At 40.6% G+C, this 23,734-nt stretch overlaps 2 protein-coding genes across 4 annotated transcripts in view; one reads left to right on the plus strand and one right to left on the minus strand.

Annotated features, from left to right (window-relative positions):
- LOC128417380 (uncharacterized) overlaps positions 1-9,769 on the plus strand; it is an 82,712-nt gene extending 72,943 nt beyond the window's left edge. The window contains exon 4 of the mRNA XM_053395949.1: positions 9,681-9,769. Within this exon, the coding sequence (XP_053251924.1) occupies positions 9,681-9,685 (5 nt within the window). The 3' untranslated portion in view covers positions 9,686-9,769. The remainder of the gene's footprint in view (positions 1-9,680) is intronic.
- The window catches only part of PREX2 (phosphatidylinositol-3,4,5-trisphosphate dependent Rac exchange factor 2), a 111,799-nt gene that overhangs the window by 56,003 nt on the left and 32,062 nt on the right, over positions 1-23,734 (minus strand). For all 3 annotated transcript variants that reach the window (XM_053395938.1, XM_053395936.1, XM_053395937.1), the window contains exons 2-11: positions 20,776-20,847; positions 20,560-20,682; positions 19,699-19,803; positions 17,243-17,344; positions 15,939-16,100; positions 11,616-11,749; positions 11,097-11,200; positions 9,656-9,805; positions 4,839-4,983; positions 2,141-2,241 (exon numbers count right to left, since the gene is read on the minus strand). In XM_053395938.1, the coding sequence (XP_053251913.1) occupies positions 2,141-2,241; positions 4,839-4,983; positions 9,656-9,805; positions 11,097-11,200; positions 11,616-11,749; positions 15,939-16,100; positions 17,243-17,344; positions 19,699-19,803; positions 20,560-20,682; positions 20,776-20,847 (1,198 nt within the window). The remainder of the gene's footprint in view (positions 1-2,140; positions 2,242-4,838; positions 4,984-9,655; positions 9,806-11,096; positions 11,201-11,615; positions 11,750-15,938; positions 16,101-17,242; positions 17,345-19,698; positions 19,804-20,559; positions 20,683-20,775; positions 20,848-23,734) is intronic.

Below are 23,734 nucleotides of genomic sequence, written 5' to 3' on the forward strand. Positions count from 1 at the left end.
TTTTAAATTGTTGTAACCCACCCTAAGACCTGCTGGTGAAACCTTATATGGTTGCATTTCAGTTAGCTTTCTGCCATGTTCCCAGATGCCTTTTATTGAGAATCCATTAGTATATACAGTCAGACCTCTGAAGTTGAACGCCTTGCGAGTCGAACATTTTGGCTCCCAAACGCTGTAAACTGGAAGTGAGAGTTCTGGTTTACAAGCATTCTTTGGAACCCGAACGTCCAACGCGGTTTCCACGGCTTCTGATTGGCTGCAGGAGCTTCCTGCAGCAAATTGGAAGCTGTGCCTTGGTTTCCAAAGTCGAACAGACTTCCAGAACGGATTCCGTTCGACTTCCGAAGTACGACTGTACTTATAGTTAAGAATTTTCTTGTACCACCCTAGGCCCCTTCAGAAGGAAAGGCAGAATGTAAATCGATTACTCATCAACAGGAAATTCCTGCACTACCTTTGATGCATGACATGCCTTAATTAATCAGAGGCATGTTTTAGTCCACTATCCATCCTGTCACGACAGCTACTATCTGCTCTATGTATGTACATGTGTGTGGGGGGGGTGCTATTGAAAATGGCAAAAAAATCCCTTCCAGCAGCACCTTAGAGACCAACTAAGTTTGTTATTGGTATGAGCTTTTGTGTGCATGCACAATGCTGGCAAAGAACTGAGCTGATTTGCAGAGGCTTCTCAAACTAAGCAACGGTGTGTTAAGAAGGACTGAATGAAAGGCGGGGGCAGTAGCTGGAGGAAAAATAATTACAGGCAGCATCTGAAGATGCTTAAGTGAGTAGGCATCAAAAGAGGGAGCAACGAGCTGCATGTTGCTTAGCCTTGCTCTGTGGTCTATATTGACTGATTCGCCTCTAATATTGAAAGAAATTAAGTGGTATGAAGCTCCTCATTGTAGTTATAGGCTGGTATTTATCAACTTGCCTTCCATATCTGCAGAGGAAAATGCTTTTTCTTAAAAGGCAGCTGTGCTTGCTTACTAATTAATGGCTTGAAGCAAGCTTTCCAAGAGGAAATTTGGAGGGTTGGGGAGTGTCTGAGTGCATACTTGCATTCATTAGATGTGATTATGACGTATTAAGGAAAACAAGCAAAAAATAATGCCTGCAATTTCTGTAATAGGTCTGAGTTTATTTAGGTTTTAGCAAACAATACTTAATGCAGTGTGCATGTATAATAATACTAATTATTTTTTTTCCTTAAAATGTATAATTAAAGTTGTGTGTTTGTAATGTGAACCTGACTCCTTCACAAACACACGTCCTTTCTCAGTTGAAGAGCAGATGGTTCATTCAACTTTATTTTAAGAATTCTATTCCTGTGGACGACACAGCTGGGTCTACTTGGTAATAAAAGTAATATGTCTGGCTCAAACTTCTGTGTTCTGTCTAAAGTAATGACTCCATCAAAACAGCCGATAAAATATTCATTAAATTTCTATTGGGTCAATCTAGGATTGAATTCTGAGTATAATTTAAAAGGAAAGTTTTTTCTTCAAACAAAATTTTTATATAGTACATTTAAATATAGTCTGACATAAGAAATTATTATACACTTCCAATCAACAACCGATTTACGCACATATGACTGATATGTGATCCAGCACACATGCACAATACTGAACCTAGAAGTGACCCTAAAATGTCACTGAAAGGGCGGAACGGGGGTGTGGCGGGGTGGAATGCTTTACGCAGGTCCCACCAAAACATGTGGGGGTCTAGAAGATATCCCCCGCCCAAACAAGGATTGCCTGTATGCATTTTTTCATCCTGTCTAGAGAAAATCTCCTCTATTAAAGTGAGGTGTCGATAAACAACGTAGCATATTTGTAGTAGATTTCTATCCAGCATTTCCTGTCACCAGGCAATAGAGAAACATACCCAAACTCTGATTGTCTTGCTATCAGCAAGCCTCCTGCTATAGCATTTCACCAGACTTCAAATCTACACTATTATTGAGAGCTGTACTTAAGTCATCTATGAGGAATCCTGGATCTCATCCTTGTTATTCCAAATGTGTGGTAGCTGTCTCCATGAGATACACATGGAGACAGCTACCTTCAAATACTTGAGGGCTGACTGACTGACTGACTGACATAAATACTTGAGGGAAGGGGAATATAATTACCATGGTGTATAATGCCGTTCTCTAGTAAAGCCTGACCAAGATGAACACCTTCTTCGGGTCTGTGGATCTCCCCAATTTCCAGCAACCAGGATACAAACTCACTAGTTAGGGGAAAAAACAATGAATTATTTTAGCATATTTTAAAATTAAATGGCAGAAAAATAATGACTTCAAATGAATCAAGATTGTTATAGAAGCAACAAAACTTGGTTTGGTTTTTAAATTTACTATTCAAGAATTCATACAACTCCTCCACAAATCTAGAGCCCTTATTCCCTTCAGCAACAAGCTATGGTATAGATAAGGACATAGGAATAAGGCACTATGAACTATGAAAAGAATCCAGCACACAGATTAGTGTAGGTTATCTCATTAACTTGGATAAGTGTAGTTTGCTGTCTTTCAATTTGTCATTTTATGCTGTTTTTTGTTTTGATTGTTAAATTCTTGGTGCAGCAATAAAACTGCTAGCACATTTGCAAAGCTAAGCAGGATCCAGTATGGAGCCTCCTAAAAGTTACTTATGAAGTTACCCAGAGCTGGCTCATTCACTTTCAGAACTGCCATCACCTGAAGTATCTAGTGTGTGCATTGCTGCACATAAATAGCCTTCAGTTCCCTGTATATTGATAACATGCCACAACTCCAGGGGAGATTATACAAAGAAAAAAACATGGCTGCCCTCACGCCCCCATACAATTTCCTTGAGAGTCATGTCACCAGTATATGTCGCTTCAGGGAAAATGAAGACTATAAGTGCAGCAATGCACATACCAGCTACTTCAGACCTGCTGTTCTGAATGTAAAAAAGAAGAGTGCCAGCCAACAGCCACATCATCATAACTATTTTTAAGAGACTCCAGCACACTCAGCCACATAACTGTGGAATTGAGACAGATTGTAGATTCTGAACTGAACCCACATCCAATCCACACTTCAGTCAGAAGGTGCAGAGAAGGTAATTGCTTCAAATTCATGTTTACTGAATTCTTCCTCTGGCCAAATGAAGTTTAGTCACCTCCAAGTAAAGTGCTAAAGCCCAAGAGCCATGTAGCTGGTGACTGTATTTGGTTAATGCCTGTCTCTTATGCATCTTCTAGACTCTAAAATTTAGAGGGTCAGCCTTCCAAAGAAATCTCTAGTTGCATGTTTGAGGGCTTCCAAACTATCACTGTTTTCAGATGGGATTCTGCCACATACCTGCAAATTCAGACCATGCAAGTAAAGCTTATATGGAGTTCTTGCACAACAAACCCACTTCCCCAAAAGACTGAACTTTTTGAAACAAGGATAGGGACACAAATTTACCGTAAGTGGAAATTGTGGGATAGCACTTTCTTTTACACAGTTAATGTAAAAGTAAGTACATTAAACTTATGTTTATTATTAAGAGGGTGTCACCAACCTTGGTTTATGTCTAAAAGAAATTTCTATGTTGTCTAGCTTCCCTGCGAATGAATCGGAGTGTATGCTTATTAAGTAGCCAGTGTCATCTAATCTGCCTGCAGACAAATCAGGATTAGTGCTTAATAAACAGGTAATCTCAACGTGAAATGCTCTTTGCTCCTAGCCCTTGAGACCTGCCTAGAGAAACTTCAGCCTGGCACCTTCAGTGAATAATAATAATAATAATAATAATAATAATAATAATAATTTATTATTTATACCCCGCCCATCTGGCTGGGCCCCCCCAGCCACTCTGGGCGGCTTCCATAGAAACCAAAAATACAGTAAAATATCACACGTTAAAAACTTCCCTGAACAGGGCTGCCTTAAGATGTCTTCTGAATGTCAGGTAGTTGTTTATCGCTTTGACATCTGCTGGAAGGGCGTTCCACAGGGCGGGCGCCACTACCGAGAAGGCCCTCTGTCTGGTTCCCTGTAGCTTTGCTTCTCGCAATGAGGGAACCGCCAGAAGGCCCTCGGCGCTGGACCTCAGCGTCCGGGCAGAATGATGGGGGTGGAGACGCTCCTTCAGGTATACTGGACCGAGGCCGTTTAGGGCTTTAAAGGTCAGCACCAACACTTTGAATTGTGCTCGGAAACGTACTGGGAGCCAATGTAGGTCTTTCAAGACCGGTGTTATATGGTCTCGGTGGCCGCCCCCAGTCACCAGTCTAGCTGCCGCATTCTGGATTAGTTGTAGTTTCCGAGTCACCTTCAAAGGTAGCCCCTTTGAAAATCTGGGAGGCTGAAAGAAGGGCTCCTGTCAGTTTTTGTTGTTCTGCCTGCTGGATTAGACTAAATTTTAGTCTAATTTAAGTTTTATCCTGTTCTCCATTGGCCAACCAGATAGCTATGGGAAGTGCACAAGCAGGACATCGGCACAGGAGCAAGGGCAATTGTCATAGAACTGTAGAGTTGGAAGGGACCCTGAGAGACATCTAGTCCACCCCATGCAATGCAGGAATCTCAGCTGAAGAATCCATTATTTTGGGTGTATGAAATAACATGGTGATTTCAACTTCAATACACAAATTGTACTAATTTGTCTCATAAATATTCTATCTTAAAGAACTATCATGTCTGCTGACTTACATAATCATTTAAGAACAATTTGGTTAGCTAATATAGGAATCCATGTTTCATAGATATAGCCCTCTTGATTTGTTCTTAACTAACTAGAATGGCAAACACTAGCTAAAACAAGGTTTCAGTCAAGTGAAATCCAAAATAGAAATAGAAACACATACGGTACCTTCCAAGAAAGCATTTTGGGAAAGTGGTTAATTTTCTCTTCCGGTCTTTGATCAAATTTCCTTGTCTGCACATCATTTTGTAAAGTTTTTCTCCTTGTTCAGAGATCATCATCCAAGTATCTTGTTCCACACCTAGTTTTAGTCCTGAAAAACAAAAACAAAGTTATTCTTTTATTTGAAATGTTTCCAGGTTTTTGTAACTGTGGATTTATCAGATACAAATATACATCTTGGTTATAAGATAAATATATAAGTTCTTTGGCTTTTATAACAAAACTGGGATGGTACTGTTATTGAGAGTGGCATTTGAACCATTTCCAACAAAGTAATATATGCAATCAATTTCTGTATATATAAAAAGAGACACCGCAATGCCCAAAAGATTCTATAAGGCCAGTTATAAAGACTTCATAACAAAGTAAGAAGAGCCTGCTGGACCAAGCCAACAGCCGATCAAGTCCAGCATCCTATTATCACAGTGGTGAGCCAGATTCCTGTGAGAAGCACATAAGCAGGAGCTGAGCTTCTGGCCTCCTGTGGTTTCCAGCCACTGGTATTCAGATCTCAGACAGCTGATCTGGGCAAGATCCCTGCCAAATGCAATAATGGCTACAGTCTTTTCAGTCTTCACCATTCAACAGTGAACCCATCTCACAGTGATTCTAAAAGCCCAAAAGGGCTGAGTACCAGTCTACCTGCGGGTTCGCCAGGAAAACCAGAAAATAAGCTACAGTACCAGCTTGTCAAAATTAGATAATGATGGAAGGGTCAGAAGTTCATAATCAAATAAAAGCAGTACAAACAAAACCTGGTTTCAGCTTCTGTTAGAGAAGAATCGCCTTTGCAAACTACAACCTAGCTACTATATTTCTTGACTTTCTGCTACTGCAAGGACTTTTAGCTGTGCAATGGAAATTCTCCACCCTCCTCTCCCTGCACAAGCCCTGAATCTGCTCTGGAGGGTTGGGGGTTGGGAGAAGCCCCAAAACAGATTTAGGGTCATGTGGGGTCAAGCAGAAGAGAGGGCAGGGAATTTCCATTGCACATCTAAAAGTCCTTGCACTAGTGGAACTGTTTAGTCAGATAGTGCCCTAAAGAAAGGAAAAAGTAAACGTACAGAGCCATGGAATTACACCTCCCTCACCACTCCTCAACCTTGAGGTCTAACATACACACATAAGTGTTCCAAAGCTGGACCAGATCCTAGAAGGTAACAATATTTTATAAAGAATGCCTTGGGCAGCCACTTTAAACCAGGTGCAGTTGGTGAGACAGCACTGCTTAGCTGACCTCCCAACACTGTGTCACTGTGGCATACTGCAAGGGCGATGGGGAAGAGCAAAGCAGTGAAGAGGTCAGTACAGGGCAAACACTCCAGTGCAGCCAAGCTAGTGCTCCTGCTTGTGTGTTTGCACCATGCCAACTTCCCAGCTGCATCACTCCCAGTATGCCAACAGTGACAGGGGATCAGGTAAACATCAGCACACCATCAAAACCTACCGCTCTGTGTTGCAGGGTACAGTGGTACCTCGGGTTACATACGCTTCAGGTGACATACGCTTCAGGTTACAGACTCCGCTGACCCAGAAATAGTATCTCGGGTTAAGAACTTTGCTTCAGGTTGAGGACAGAAATCGTGCTCCGGCGGCGCAGCAGCAGCGGGAGGCCCCATTAGCTAAAGTGGTGCTTCAGGTTAAGAACAGTTTCAGGTTAAGAACGGACCTCCGGAACGAATTAAGTACTTAACCTGAGGTACCACTGTATTAATACAGGGTGATTCATAATGAAGTATACAGTTTCCAAGTGCTGTAAGACAGTAACAGGCGACAACACAGACCACAACTGCGAACCGTGAGGTAGATGTACTCACAAAGTTTTTGTTCTACTGAGGGAAGTGATGTAGGTGATAGTGCATGTGTCACATGACTAGTCAGGCAAAATGGCTGTGTCTGCAGTGAGAAGGCATTTTGTGTTGTTGAACTGAGCAAAACGGAATCTGTAACTGTTGTGCAATGGCATTTTCAATTGTAGAAAATGTATCTACGGTTGGCATTAAAAAATTGAAACTATGGGCTGATTGTGCAAACTTAGAACTCCTAGATAGTGATGTGTATCAGAAGAAGTCGTCAATAGTGTTTGCACCACCATTCAACCAGTGGCGTAGCGTGGGGGTGCAGGGGGGCCGGCTGCACCGGGCGCGACATCTGGGGGGGGCGCACTCGCACTCGCAGCTCTCTGCCCCTACCTGGCTCCACGGGTTAGGGGGCGCAAATTACTTGCCTTGCCCCGGGTGCTGACAATCCACGCTACGCCACTGCATTCAACGAAGCCTGGGAAAATCGATGCATAGGGTGAGTCACGTTTGGGCAAAAATGGATTAGTGGTTCAATGTGTGTCGTGTGACAAAGAACATCTGTGACTGTTTCTAAAAAAAACTTTAAACATTCCCCTACAATTCTGTTACAGGTAACATAAGATATGTTACATTCTTCTTTTTTTATAGTGCATTGAAACTGTGTACTTCATTTTGAATCACCCTGTATTATTGGTTGAATTTGTCTGTACTTATAAACTGTTTGCATCATGAGTGCCAATTATAAGGATAGGACCCTTCAAAGGTGCGGCTACTCAGTGGCAGCAATGGGTGAGCTCTCCTCAGCTCAGTTCAGAATTAGGCTCCACTAATACATTTTTTTCTTGAAAAACAATTACAGTATAAATCTGTTAAATATAGATTTAATTCTCCAGAGTTTTTAAATTCCAAAACTTGGAAATTGTGTCACATGCCCAACGGCATAATTGGGAGCAAAAAGGGCCCAAACATTTACCCAGAATGCCTCACCCGTGAGCTGTCACCCATTTCCTTCATCCCAAATTCATTTGTCAGTGGCAGCAGCACCATGAACAACCAGGTCTCCTTTGTTCCCTAATGCCTAGAATACTGAAAAGGCAGAATTCCAGACTGCAGGGACCATGAGACATTTAGTTTTCTAGTGCACCTGGGTAATTAGCAGGGATGTGGACAGAGCATGTTCCAGGTTTCTTTGCACCTGGGATGCTGCTAAATATACCCTTAGCAGTGCCAGGAGACCTGGGTCATGTGGTTTCCAGGATGCCTGATAGTTCTACTGACTACTCAGATACCATGGGGAGACAAGGTGTTCCCCGAGCTCCTTGCTGATTTGAATATTGTCAGAAGCTCAGCTTACATTCCAAGTGGAATAACTCTGCAAGGAAGTGACACTTGGTTCTTAATACAGCCGAGTAACACAAGCAGGAGAAATTTTAAACCTGATAGAAGCAGACATTCATTCATTCATTCATTCATTCATTCATTCATTTAAGTATTTCTATACTGCCACATCATAAAACAAAGGGGTGCTGTACGTGTTAAAACATAAAACACCATTTAATTTTTTTAATGTAATTATTTTCTAAGGTTACTGGCTAATCAAAAGTAAGCATTAAATATCTGCAAAGGACTGAAAGTTAAAAGGGAGAAAATTAGGAAAATGACATCCTCATCACTTAAAAATCACAGGGGCGGGGAGATGAGAGATCATATGCCTTCCCCTCATCTCCCTTTCTTTTTTCAAGTAGCAGCATTTAAGATCACAAGATCTCTACTTCAGAAAGTCAGCTGAATTTCCTTTCCAGTTATCCGTGTGCAAACTTTTCAATTCGTTTGCATCCAGGGAAGTGAGCAGAATTTTCGCCAATGCTGTCGTATGAAGCAAACAAAAGAATTAAAATTTCTCTTTATTCACGTTGAATGGAATGCTGTTTACTGCCACTTTTAGCAAAAGCATTTGAATTTTTGCAAACTGTGCTGCTCATGAATCATCGGCAATTCTGCTTGCAATTAAGGCATCCTGCTTTGTAAAAGAGGTGTTTACACAGATGTTTCAGTTATAGTTAGCAGGAGATGGCAGAAAAAAATAAAGGTTGTAAATATAAGAATTATTTGAGAGATGTTTCAAAAGCTTCTGTCTTGAGAACTGATGTGATAGATCACCCTGCTCTTACTGTCTTGTTTTTGCCAAAGCCTTTGGCTATACTTTTTCCTGTGTCTTGACTCCTTTCTATACAGTGGCTTCTTTGTGCATTAAAACCACAGTACTCACAGAAGCCTCATGGGAGACCCAAAACACATTCCTTCACCTAATGTTGCCATTGATGGATGACCCAAACACCTTTCATTATAGTGGCACCTCAACTGCAGGGAAATCATGGTTCCCCAGGACTTTGTAGGTGGAATTCGCTGACAAAATTCAACAACTTCCTATGCAAGCATTTCTGTTGCTCCTATAATTGTTGTGTGTCCAGGCACCTATTGATTACTGCTTAAGAAACCATTTTTATACAGTGGCAAATGCTGATGTATTTGGAAACCATTCAAAAATTTGGAGGACTATATTTTATTTTATTTTTTTCAGTTTTGAGACAAAACACTCCAAGCTTTACAAGTTGAGAAAGAGCCTTCATGTAGTCTTCTATATCCATCCTCCTCCCATGCTGCATTGCCCCATCATGTGTATTCCTATTCTATCTCCTATTGTTGTCTAAATAGGCAGGGGGCAACATGAATGGTGAATGGAAGAAAGGAATCTCCAACATATTTTTTGGTAAGAATGCCAGCTCAGATCCCCAAAGGAAGCAGAATAAAGTGTGTCAATTAAGGCATGAAAGAAATAATGGGGGTTGAATTCTTCTTGGCTCAGGCTGAGGAAATCCTCAGATAGGAGACACAAAGCCAATTTCCTCCAAGTGTGATATTGCCTAGAAATAACCCACAATTTGACATTTATGCTCTCACCTTTTCTCCTTTCTCTTTCTTTCAGAATAGCTTCCAGCCATTCCTGCTTTTCTTCGGGTGTTTTAGCCATACACACAAACCATTTATTCTTTGCTGTGTTGTGTATCTTCCAACCATTGAGAACTATGTGACCACTGCTGTGATAATCAGCTAGAAAAAGGTAACACAAAGGAAACTTTGTGGAGGATGTGCATGAATGTTTAGCAAGTAAACCCTCTGGCCCATACAAAGTATTTTCTGATCCCACCCTGAGACAGAAAAATTACCCTCAACACTACCAGCATGCACACTGCCCTCCTTTAAAAAAATCAGTAGAGTCCTCAGATTTTATTATCTACCTCAACACCAAACAATCAATGTGGGAGGATAAGCTTCTCCCTGAAATACATTTATCAAGGGTTGTATCCAACAAAGTTAGAGCAGACACATTGAAATTAATGTTAGTCATTGTCCATTAAGTTCAATAGAGGCCATGTTGGATACAACCCAAAGACAATCTCACAATGAATTTTGGCATATAAGAACGTTGCAATTGATGAGCAGCTAATGTCATTTAGAGGAAAATGTCCACTGAGGTAAGATATGCTGTCCAAACATGCAAAGTATGGCATAAAATTCTGATTTTGTTGCAATTCCTCATCATCTTTCTTATGATGCAGACATAGTATTCAACAGCACAGGCAGATCTGGGCTGCTGATGTGGTTTCCCAATGCTAAGAAACACCTATTGATGGACAGTTCAAATAATAAAAAAATATTTTACGGGGTCTGAAACAGCTAAGTGCCCCATTGAATGCTTAATGAATATTTTCTCCTCAGAGTGTACTACCACTAACTAATTTTGTCATCACAAAACTATACTGTCTCAGCACAGCAGCTCATAGAATAGACTACAGTGGTGCCCCGCAAGACGAATGCCTCGCAAGACGGAAAACTCGCTAGACGAAAGAGTTTTCCGTTTTGGAGGTGCTTCGCAAAACGAATCTCCTATGGGCTTGCTTCACAAGACGAAAATGTCTTGCGAGTTCCTGCGGGTTTTTTTTCCTCCCCCCCCCTTTTTCTAAGCTGCTTATCCGCTTATCCGATAAGCCGATAAGCCGCTAAAAACTGCTAAAAGCCGCTAATAGCGCTAATAGCGCTAATCCGTCAATGGGCTTGCTTCGCAAGACGAAAAAAACGCTAGACGAAGAGACTCGCAGAACGGATTCTTTTCGTCTTGCGAGGCACCACTGTACGTGCCTTTGTTTAACTCTTCTTATTCTTATAATCTGTATTTAATTTCTGCTAAGTACTGCCAAATTACTGCATGAATATGAAACCTATATAGATTATTGCAAATATAAAGAAATGCAAAACCAACAGAATAGCTCAAAAAGAAGATGCATTTATATTTAGTTACAACAACCATTTTAAATTATCTCCATGGTTCAGATGCACATACCGGTGCCATCATCTACATTCTCGACTTCCATCACCTCTGTGTTTATTCTGCCCCGGAAGAGATAACGGTGGCCTTCTGTTGATGCTTTGCTGTTCTTCAGTCGTCTTACGGTGAGGGTAGGGGAGAAAGAGCAATGTTCAGACATTGACTTTGCTATTTTCACTCCAGAATCATCACAACTATTAATCATTATTACCAATTAATTATATTACAGATGTATTACAGATGCAACAAATCTTTTTTTAAGGGCTACTGTCCATCTCTGTATGCTGTGATTAAAAAAAATTATAAAAAAGTTAAGCTTGAAAAGACAGGCAAGAAGGATACCTTGCAGACCTATTGTTTCCCCCCAAAAAAATTTAAGTGTAGTTGTTTTGCATTCTACAGAGTGTATAATTTCAAAAATTTAATGCATATATTAACATTAAAGTAGCTAAATCAAAATATCAGAAATATTTTTAACATTAAAATCTACATCATTTTGTTTTATGAAGTCAGTCTTCAGTGCATGTTTCTTACCTGTGTTTTCTTTTGCAGTAGACCAGAAGGTTGTCAAAAAGAAAAAACACCCGTTCCTGAATATTTCCTGCAGATATTTTCAGCAAAACTCCATACATCAGCATTTCTGTGCACGTGTCTGTGATGTTAGATCCCTACCCAAGAAACATATTTTTAAAAAATGATTGGATCCTAAAGGCTGGTAGAGATTGGCAAAACCAAGATACATAGAATTTGGGACCAGTTTACCTACAAGATTGCCTTACCCCATATTTGCCCACTTGACTGCTTCAATAAGTGGAATTGGCACTTTTACAGGTGCCACATAACACACTGCATATGTAAGAATTTTGGAATTCCCTGCCTATTGATATTAGGCAGGCGCCTTCACTGTACTCTTTTCAGGGCCTGCTGAAAACATTCTTATTTAGACAAGCCGACCCAGATATTTAGAAAGCTTATATGAGTTTTAATTTGTTTTAGTCTATTCTATTGTGGTTTTAACTTTCTGTACGTTTTAAATTATGGTATAAATTCTTTAGTGATAATGTCATTGTTTTATATTTTTGTAAACTACTCTGGTGTTTTTTCTACATATTTCATCAAAAAAGAGTTTTTTGCAAAAACACACCCTAATCTGCAGATTTTAATCAAGAAAGCAAAATAACACACTTTATTGCAAGTATTGGGGGGCAATGGTTTTTGGCCAGAATTCTTCTATTGCTACCAGATCTTGGTTGAAGAATTTTGCTTCCCTCTAAATCTAATGACCGGTTTTCAGTATTGAGTTTCCCCTTAAACTGTTCTCATACCTAAGAAGATTGCTGCCCTGGGATCCTTTGGGAGGAAGGGTATGATATAAAATTACCGTATTTTTCGCTCTATTACACGCACCAGACCATAACACGCACATACTTTTTAGAGGAGGAAAACAAGAAAAAAAATATTCTAAACGAAATAGTGATATATGATTTTTGTGGTTCATGCTGTGGCCACAGACATGTGATCTGACAGTGAGTTTGGAGTAGCCCAATGCAAAAATCCTGAGGATCCATGTGGATCCATGCTTTGTAACCACAGAGGAGGGAAGGAAGGGGAACCATGGATCCTCTGCTCACGACTGCAGCAGATCCCCCCCGCCACCCCCAGGCATTCACTCCATAACACGCACAGACATTTCCCCTTACTTTCTAGGAGGAAAAAAGTGAGTGTTATGGTGCAAAAAATACGGTAACTAATTAAGTAATTATATGATGTCAGGTTATTTGCTCTTGAGTGGCAGCTACTCTCAGTGGTCTCAAGCAAAAGTGTCTTTCTCACAAGCAGGACATGTAGGCAGCAGCAATTTTCCACTGTTCCCCAGCAATTGATAGCTTATATTCATTATTACTAGTAGCCATTGATAGCCTTAAAAAGGTAAAGGACCCCTGACAGTTAAGTCCAGTCGCGAACGACTCTGGGGTTGTGGCACTCATCTTACTGGCCAAGGGAGCTGATGTTTGTCCGCAGACAGTTTTTCCGGGTCATGTGACCAGCATGACTAAGCCGCTTCTGGCAAAACCAGAGCAGCGCATGGAAACGCCATTTACCTTCCCGCCAGAGAGGTACCTATTTATCTACTTGCACTTTGACGTGCTTTCGAACTGCTAGGTTGGCAGGAGCTGGGACCAAGCAATGGGAGCTCACCCCATTGTGGGGATTTGAACTGCCAACCTTCCGATCAGCAAGCCCTAGGCTCAGTGGTTTAGACTACAGCACCTTCCTAAATCCCTGCACACCATTCTACTTTGGGAACATGAAAACTTGTACTGCACCCTTAAACAGATTTCCTTGGCTATAAGCATGAACAATATCAATGGAACCTGCTTTAAGGTAAAATAAGCTGAGGGCTAGAATGTTAGTAATTATGCGTGGTTCAGAATGTATAGCTAAGCCATTTGTACAAGTCATAACTATGCTGAATTAGGAACTATAACATCTAGCATAATGACATCTAACATTATTAATTGATTGGCTGAGCAAAATAATTTCTTTAAAAGGCACTCTAAAGAATAGGTAAAAAACCAATAAAATAATGTGCTTTCGCAGCTAGTTATTTGCACTTTTTTATATGTGCCTAAGATGGACCATCAAATACCATGGAAATGATTCACACTACTGTGTCCTTTGAGATGTGACTACAGATCAAAAACAAGATATCCATGATCTGAAACCTATCAAAAATAACTGTTTGTAACAGAATACAACATATTATCTAATTAGCTTGCCGGCTAGAAAACAATTGTGTTTGAGTTACTCCATACAGTATCAGGGGTTTCTTCTCTTGTGAATCCAAAAACGTTACTACCTATTTTTCTAACAGCTGAGATCCTGCTATATGAACATCATCTCAGACAAGCTGTACTTTGATGAGGATATTGAAATTAGCATTGTACTATGATTTTTAAAATAAAATTAATTGAAGTTTTAAAGACTATATTCTTTTTTTAAAAAAAAGTCTGTATTCCTACAATTTTTTTAATTGTCAGCAACACAAGATTAGCTTATGAAACTTTTGTGTAGGAATGCAAGTCATGCTTTGATCCTCCATCATATGCTAAAAATAGTCCTCTTCCCAGCTAAGCAATGTGCTAAACATTTTCTTCTGACAGAAAATCTCTAACAAGTGTGCTTCTCTGTTCTTAAGCATTGTAGCAAACCAGATGTTTAGTTAATTAAACCAGCTCTTGCAGTGTAGAAGAATTTATTGCAAAGAAGCCTCCGAAAACTGGCTAGGTTTTGCAGAAACCATTTAAATTCAGAGAGTTTAAAGTGGAAAACTATCATATGAAGAAAAAGTCTTCCTTTACTGGGTATTAACTTGTAACTAAAACATACCTTCAAATCTAATTACTAATACAGGGCTGGATGTGACATCACCTTACTGAAAAACTATCATTATCCAACATTATGTTACTGGTACAAAACATAGGAAGCTACTCTGAGCTGAAGCAACCAGCTCAAAGCTCTTTGCACACTGAGCTTCTCAGGTAGACTTGAGGTTGAACAACAGGTTTGATTACCCATTTTCCTTCCAAGGTAAGGGAAACTGACCTCACTAAGCCTGGCAAGACAGCTTACTCTTACCCCTTCTTGCACTAATTCGACTTATGTTGGTAATATGAGGCTGGTTGCCCCCTAATAACTAATATGTGTTTTGATTTGAACATAGTAACACAGGACTAAAGGTAGAAATAGATTATACCGTGAATACTTGGCTACTGCCAAAAGCAGTAACATCAGGTAAATCTCAGTTCACAACAGCGATGTGAGTTTTCCTAACCACACTCTTTTTTCTTAGGAACAGGGAATGCCTCAGTGCATTTGAATCACATCACATGCTTTCTGTGACTAAACCTTATCAAGGGACGGAAAAAAGAAAGTATTGGGTGACTGCATTTGTCACGAACCATCCAGTACCCATATTGTACAGCAGGGCTCATGCTATAAAGGAAAAGGCAGAGAATCCATAATGAAACCCACAACCCATCTTCTGATACCTCATCCCAACCCTCTCAATTTCAGCTAAATCATGCCCTCTAAACCATGCATTAAGAATATACTAATAAAAGCCCTGCTGCATCAGGCTAAAGGCCCACCTAGCCCATAATCTCACAGTGGGCTACCAACCTGGTGCCTTACGAGAAGACCACAAGCAGGACGTGAGCACAAAAACAGTCTCCCCACTCATGATTCACAGTAATCCATATTCAGAGACATACCACCTCCATCAATGGAAGGGGAACATAGCTATTGTGGCTAAAGGTAAGGGACCCCCCTCATTCTCCTGAAATTCAAGCATCCACCCAGAGTGTTCCATTGACAGATAAGAGAAAGAAGTTGAGACATAGTAGTAATCATAATGGGAAGGGGGGTGGAGACAGAATCAGGATGCTCCCTTACACGTGTTTCCCTACCATAACACACGTTTCCCCACTTGTCCTGAGAGAGACAGGGTAGTGAAAGGGAATCTCATCTTAATCCCACCCTCTTCCTCACCCACTGAAAATATAGGTGGTGTCTCCCGCAATGGTTTTGGGGCAATAGTCAACAGAGACCCTCCTGCTGCCTTGCCCAATCCCCAAATTTCTGTTATTAATCCTACAGACTAGAACTCACCCAGTTCACAAGTATAATATTATTCCTACTATCAAGAAAAAGGACAAAGCATTTTATTCTAATTGTGAGTTATGGATTGTTCCCAATATGTCACATAATGTACCGAGCTGAATATAAATCAGGCACCATGTGCAGACATCTAAATGCCTCCCACATCTGATAAAATGACAAAATTTGTGACATTACCTCCCATCCTTCAATGTGAGACTGCCATTCTTCTAAAACCTCTAATTTTTCCATCTGTCTCTTGGCCTCATTTATGTTGGAGCAGACAGCTTTCATGGCTTGGAGAGCTTCCATTAAGGCTGCGTAGTCACTGTGTTTTTTGGGAGTGCGCTTTATCAACTCCTTTTAAAAAAAATTAAAAGAAAACAATTAATCCCTGCCCTTTCACACTAATGAAAACCAGTTCCTGCACTTTCACTGCTCATCATTTCACTGTTGGGGAAGAACCACAGCTCAGTGGCAGAACATCTGTTTCGCGCATAGACGATCCCAGGTTTAGTCCTCATCATCTCCTCTTAGGGATGGGAAAGGTCCCTGCATAAAACTCTGGGGAGCTGTTGCCAATCGTTGACTAGATGGGCCAATGGTCTGACTCACCATAAGGCAGATTCCTATGTTCCTATTATAGGAGACAAGCTGTAGTGTCATACACACTTGGGAGCAAGCCTCACTGACTCCAGAAAGATTCGTAGGAATGACCAATCAAACTGATAGAGATACTCAAACTAAATATTAGGCATTAGTACCCTCTTTTATTAAATCTATGCTTAATTCTTCCATTCAGTTCTCTCATGGGACTTCCCCAACTCCTTCCCTGGACTAAGTAGCACACACCAGTCCATAGCATACTGCAGGATAGGGATTTCAGAGGCGCCACAAATATGCAGCATGGAAAAAGGGAGATGCTAGCCCCATCCTTCAGAGATGCTGATAGAAGCAGGGAATGGAGACAAGCTCCTGGCGAACAATGGGAGGGAACTACACGGCATCCAGCAGTAGATATGCATGAGAGAGGAAGGAAGTAGGGTTTCTCCTGAGCAGTCTTCTCTAATCTGGTACCCTCCAGATATTTGGGACTTCAACTTTCATCAGCCACAGCCAATCTATCACAGATGTTGTCAACTCCCCCAGTCCAAGCACGGAACCTGTCAGTCACAAAGCAGTTCCTCGCAGCGGCACTACTCTCTCCAACATTCCCCCGGTTAGGGACAAAGATGCGAACTGCTAGAATGATCCCAATGTTGCTTGCCTGCTAGAGTTTCACACTTGTTCTTTATATCCCTTCACCTAAAGGATTCTGCAGGCATAACATGGAAAAATGGATCAGATCCAAAAGTAAACTTCTATCAAGCACAATAGGGGAAAATGTGAAATGATAGGTCTCATTTGCTTCAGGAAAGGGATTGTCATTACTGAACATCAAACAGAATTTAACAAAGAATATGTTTTCAGTATAAAATATTCTAAGCAACAAAAATGCATACCTTCAGAAGAAGTGGATACTTGCATATTCTCTGGATTGGTGTTACTAAATAACCTTCCAATGGTACATCAGTATTCTTCCGTCCTCCTAACAACATGCAGTTCTAGAAAGGAATTGAAACACTTAATTCTTTTTGAATTAACTTCTCCATTGTCAATATTATGCTCCTAGATCTTGCTTGACTGCTCAGTTTTCAGACGGTTTCACTGGGTGGCAATGCCTTTTACCAAATTCCCTTTATTAGCAGGCTGCAGACATTCCTCTGTTATTATGGCCAAAGCTGCCACAAAAGAACATAAGAGGAGACTTTTGGATCAGGCCAGTGGTCCATCTAGTCCAGCATCCTGTTTCCACAGTTTTCTGAGAAGAACTTAGTTAGCATTCAGCCAGACCTTTCCTCACTTGCATTTGAGCCATCTCCCAGCCATCACCCTAAGCTCTATAGTATACCAGAGAGCCAAGGGGGCTCCACGAAGCAGGGGAGGGCGCTCAGGAGTGAGTGTGTCAACAGCCTGAGCCCCACTTGGCTGTTCCAGAGGTCAGCCAGGGCTTTGACAGAAGCGCCAGTCATATCAGCCAGAAAATCCCTCAGAGCTGACTAAAAACATATTGGATCAATCAGCCTTTGAGGGTGGACCACCTCTGCAGAGGGGGAAAGGTGCTGAAAGCCTCAATCTCAGCAGGAAGTGTTCTGACCATGACCATGACTATTTGTTGTATGTGTGACCTTTTATGTTGCAGATTTCAATGGCATAAGGTTTGGGACTGACCCAACCATGCAAGGCAGCCAAAATTCAAGAGTTTCCTACATCTGTTACACAAGATAGCTTGGGAGAGTCCTGCTGCACTTTTGAAGAAGGTACACAGAGGCAACTTAGCAGCTTGTTGACTGAGTCATATCTGCTGAATTCTAGCATAGTTGAGAGCTTTTAAATACCAGTTCCTGGGAACCACAGGAGGGGAGAGGGCTCATGTGTTCAGATCCTGCTTGCAGGTTTCCTCACAGGCATCTGGTTGACCACTGTGTAAATAGGATGCTAAATTAGATTGGCCTGATCCAGCAGCCTCTTATTATGTTCTTAATCTCTATTGCCATTGAAGCAGGACTCTGGGGCAGAAACCAGGGGCAGAAACCAGGGCCCAACTCAGCAGAGTAAATGGCGAGTGGGCCTGGCTTACCACATTTTTGAAGTAATACACATTTCCCTCCAAAAACAGCACACACATACACACACCCAAGATTACTAAGTCCAAAATCACCTAACCCCACTTTTGTAATGGTACCTGGACATAAGACACAGTTGTAAGGAGGAGGAAGTGAAGAACTTACAGACATTAAAAATGAATCTATTCTTCGTATTATAATCAATACACTGCTTAGTATATGTTATGACAGAGCAGGGTTTTTGTTTGTTTTGTTTAAATCACTCTATAAATATCCCTATATGTATTTTGCTGTATAATTTGTTTCTAAACCAGGCATACAGTGCTGCTCTGTAAAATCGTCGCAAGACGGCACTGACTGTGTAAGCATTCTCTCTAGAAGCAAGCAGACTCTCTAGAAGCATTATTTTGGTGATCTTCTTATCTTGTGTAAAGAATCACACAACTTTGAGAAGACATCTGAAAGAAGCCCTGTATCAGGAGGTTTTTAATGCTTGATGTTTTTATTATGTTTTTAGATATGCGGTAAGCCGTCCAGAGTGGCTGGGGAAACCCAGCCATATGCCAGATGGGTGTGGTATAATAATAATAATAATAATAATAATAATAATAATAATAATAATAATAGATAATCATAATCATCATCATCATCTATAGCCATGGATAAATGTAATTGGAGCAATCTCCCTAGAAGGAAAATCCAAAGTGCTAGGAGTTTTGACATTTAGAATAAAAAACAGTGGGTACAGCATAGGACATGAAAGGGATTTATGGATGGTGTGGAGAAAGTAAACAGTGAAAGCTTTCCCCCCTATTTCATAACACTAGAACTTGAAGTATTCAATTTATATTGATAGAGGAACTTATTCATGCAACTCATAATTAATTTATGACATTGATTGCCACTTGATGACCACTAAATTAGCTGGAAATGTCACATAGGTGAGTTTCTATGAATGGATTTTATGAAATGTTGTTATATCACCCTCAGAACCTTTGAGTTAAAGTATAGATACATTATTAATACTAAGGTGGTGGTGGTGACGTCCAAAGGCAGTCTACAAATACTAGATGATGGAGAAGAATGCCAGGGCAGGTGGGGTTGATTGTTTCCATGAACTTTATTGGAGTCACCTGGTTGGTGACAAAATGGACCTTTGGTCTGACCTACCAGGGCTCTTTGATTCTTTCTGCCCTTAAAACAGGCAAATATTTCGCTTTTGACAATAACTTATCAATTTATCGGTTTAAACAAAAGACTTAGGTACAGAATACAAATAAATATTAGCTTACCAGTAGAAAAGCCCGTACTGTTCTTATTTTGTTAAGCTCAAGCAGAAGCTTTTGTGCCTTCTCATGGTTACTACAGTATTCATCATAGATCCGAAATTTGTCTTTCTGTGGGGGGCAGTTTTATATTAGTCATTTGGTCTCCAGGTTTGCTTTTTAACTTTTTGATTAAACATTTTTAAAGGCTTAAGTAACATATATAAAATAGATAACTGAACTCAATTAGATAAGTAAGTAAATAAAACTATAAAATACAAACACATTACACCCAATACTGGAAAACTAACCACAGACAAAACCAGAGAGGAAGAACTAGTACTCATTTCCATTTAAGTGTCAGCTTCATAGATCAGTTCAAGTAGTTTTTGTGCTCTCTCACTAATTCTAAACCCAGTGCACCGTGAATACTAGATGTAACTGCAAAACTGCATTTTTGGCAGAATTACAAGGTAACACTTCATGCCAAAGAATGCATCGCACAGACTGCCACTCATTTCCACAGTAAATGTGCTTTAATGTAAAATGCTTTTTGCACCTGACTGAAAAAATCTTAATCTATTTTTTTTATGTGGTAAATCATTATAACTGACTCCAGCAGTATATGCTAAAGGGTACCTTGATGGGGGGAAAACGCAGTGCATCGTGCTATCTACAAAATGAACACTGAAACTGTAAGGCTTTCCTTTTTCGCTGTGACTCTGGCTTCCAAGCGTCCTGAAAAGACCTTTAATTATGCAATCAAGTCTGTTTTTGTCCTCAGTGTGAAGTGTACATGAGCTACCATGCCAGAATTCTTTTTTTAAGCTGAGCTGAGGAAGAGAAAATCAATTAAATATGAAGCTTATATTATTAAAGTTGACATACAAAGTGAAGAAAGCAGGCTCCCACTTCTTGTTGGGCATTGGGTTCAGGATTTAGACATTCTTCAATACTAGACAGGAAGTCCTTGTGCGCTTCAAGAATATCTTCAATGTTTGAGAACAATGTCTGTAAACAAGAAGCCCAGAGAATGAATGAATGAATGAATGAACGAATAGAAATAAAGTACAATACATAAAATGAGAGTAAATAACAACTAACCTTAACTGTTTCTTCCGTAACATTTTTCTCAATCTTGGAAAAAGCCCATTGCATTATTCTGTGAAGGAATGCCTTGAGAGAGAGGGAGAAAAATAAAAATAAAGAAACTGCCCAGGCACTGAAAAGCTTTAAGGCAAAGAAGTATTGTTTTGAGATCCAGTGTGGTTTAGTGGTTAGAGTATCAGATTAGGGTCCAGGAGACCAGGGTTCAAATCCCCACTTGGCCATGAGGTTCACTGGGTGGCCTTGGGTTAATCACTGCCTCTCAGCCTAACCTACCTCACAGGGTTGTTCTGGGGATTAAATGAAAAGGGAGGGAGCCATGTATACTATCTTGAGCTGCTTGGATAAAAACATGGGATAAAAATACAGTACAGTGGTACCTCGGGTTAAGTACTTAATTTGTTCCGGAGGTCCGTTCTTAACCTGAAACTGTTCTTAACCTGAAGCACCACTTTAGCTAATGGGGCCTCCTCCTCCTGCTGCTGCTGCTGCTGCTGCTGTGCCGCCAGAGCACGATTTCTGTTCTCATCCTGAAGCAAAGTTCTTAACCTGAAGCACTATTTCTGGGTTAACGGAGTCTGTAACCTGAAGCGTATGTAACCTGAAGCGTATGTAACCCGAGGTACCACTGTAAGTAAATAAGTAAATAACCATGTTAGTCTATAGCAGCAAAAAATAAATATAATTATTATAATTCGCTTTGTACTACTGACAGCAATATCAAATTATATTATTGCTGTCAGTAGTACAAAGTGAACTGAGAAGGTGGCACACTACGCCACTGATTGCAGTAAAGTTAACAAGATGAGAACTGAAGAATACAAATGCATGTCTCAAGGGAGTTTCAAACATGAATATAATAATTTATTGGCGAAACATGGTAATAGGGGGAAACCATGTATTAAAAGGGGGGTAATGCTGTAATGTGATAAATGGAAGGCTGAAGCTACCCTCAGTCAAATACAGACACTTTTTCCATAGCATAAGCACCAAGTGAGATTTTCTCCCAAATAAACATGACATGTATTGGAACGTTAAGCATACGAACCATTTTCTTATCCAGTTGTGGTTAGGCAGCAATGGTTGAGGTAGCTTCCACAATCTCATTACTCTTTTGCTACCCTGGTGTCCCAGGCTTCATAATCACACACCCTTGAGTGGGGGACAACGACACACAATTGTTCCAGTCTCACCTCCAAGTATTTTATGCATGATGTGAAAAAAGCAGGAAAACAGAAGCCAAACTATGTATATATGTTGTAAGGGACAGCCTAGTGAGGGATGAGGAACTTCAGGCCAGCAAACCAAACACCTCCCTAGACCAAGGGACTCTCTCCAGGCCACACACCTCAGTGGTTTTACTTCACAGCCTCCTTGAGTGTTTTAGCTTGGCTGGAATATGCCCTTCATCTCTGCCTTGCTTGCTGAACAGAGTATAGAAAGTAGCCTACTTAACAAAGGTAGAATTTTAACTCATGAGACCCTTAGGCTGAAGAAGGTTCCTCACCCTTGGCCTAGTCAGCCACAAAAGTGCTCACAACAGGTGCTTACACAGAGCAGACATCTGCTATGGGGTACCAACAAAAGATACGCATTTGTGCAGTACAAACATGGCCTCTGTTTGCATGACTTTACAACATCAGGTAGGAACACTGATAGCCAGATGCTGAATACTGAAATCAACCTATATTTGAAATTGATGGTCTAGATAACCATACTAGGGACACAGTTGATCTTTAAACCAGCAATGTCGCTGGAATCCTAAAGAGCATATTTTTCATATCTGTGCATGCATTTTATGATATATACCGTACTTATCTTCTAAGACAGTTAAGATGTATACTATATCATAAATTAGGAACAAGACAGAATAAGTAGATAGCTTTAGCAGCATGACAAATGTGGAAGAGCTTACAGGAGCCCTATCAATTTATGAGAGGTGCCTGGGGCATCAATGATGGAAAGGTGCAATACAGACACAAACTTCCTAACTGTTAATCATCTTCTCTTATGTGGCCAGAACATTTTCTCTCTCCCTCTCTATGGTTTGTGTCTGTTGTCCTTCATCACAGTTTTTATAAGAGACCATCTAATTCTACAACAGAGGTTTTCATACAATGGAAGTGTGGTAGGTGACTGCTTCCTTCTCCTACAACATAATAATATTATTGGCTTGTATTGTGAGAAACACAAGAAGGGAAATCGTGGAAGGGCCTTTCCTCCCCACCCCCTTGCAGGCACCAGTGCCCTCCCCCAAAATCCACTTCAGGGGGTCAGGGCATGGGGAACAGGACATGGTGGTTCCTGAAAGGGGGTGGAATGCGTAACCCTTGTTCATTTCACGCTATTATTAATTCTTATGAAAACATAAAATATTCTTGCTCTATCAGTTCAACATGTTTACAAAACATTTGCCTGCGTAGATGCTCAATGCTTATTTTTCCAAATGTTTTAGGATGCAGTCCTACATTATATTTTCTATTTGTTGTAACTCACCCTGGGACCTCATGGTGAAGGGCGGGTGATAAATCATATAAACAAGCAAGCAAATAATAAAATGGGGTTGGGGGCTGACTGTGGTTGATCTGCCTCATCTAGTGGCCTGCCCAGTTCTCTCCAGCAGGGCAGTGAAGATGGAGCAACACTCTTGTGCTCTTCTTTCTCCCTCCATTAAAAAAAAAAAAATCGAATTTCTCTTCCATTAAAACTACGCCAGCTCCAGGGGGCTAGAAAGACATACCCTCTGATCTACCCTAACAAATCCCACTTTTCAATGTAAGGCAAGGATCATGGAAGTTTCAACACTGGCAGAGAGGAGCATTTGACATCAGATCTCCCTGTTCAAGGCTGGTGTTGCTTTTGCTCTCAGAGAGGAAGGATTCAATGGGAGGAAGGTCCTGGGAGAATGCCCTCTCAAAGACCATAGGATTAGAGGGCTAATTTAAATAAAAGTTTG

Source organism: Podarcis raffonei, chromosome 7 (genome assembly GCF_027172205.1).
Source record: "Podarcis raffonei isolate rPodRaf1 chromosome 7, rPodRaf1.pri, whole genome shotgun sequence".
Taxonomy (NCBI): domain Eukaryota; kingdom Metazoa; phylum Chordata; class Lepidosauria; order Squamata; family Lacertidae; genus Podarcis; species Podarcis raffonei.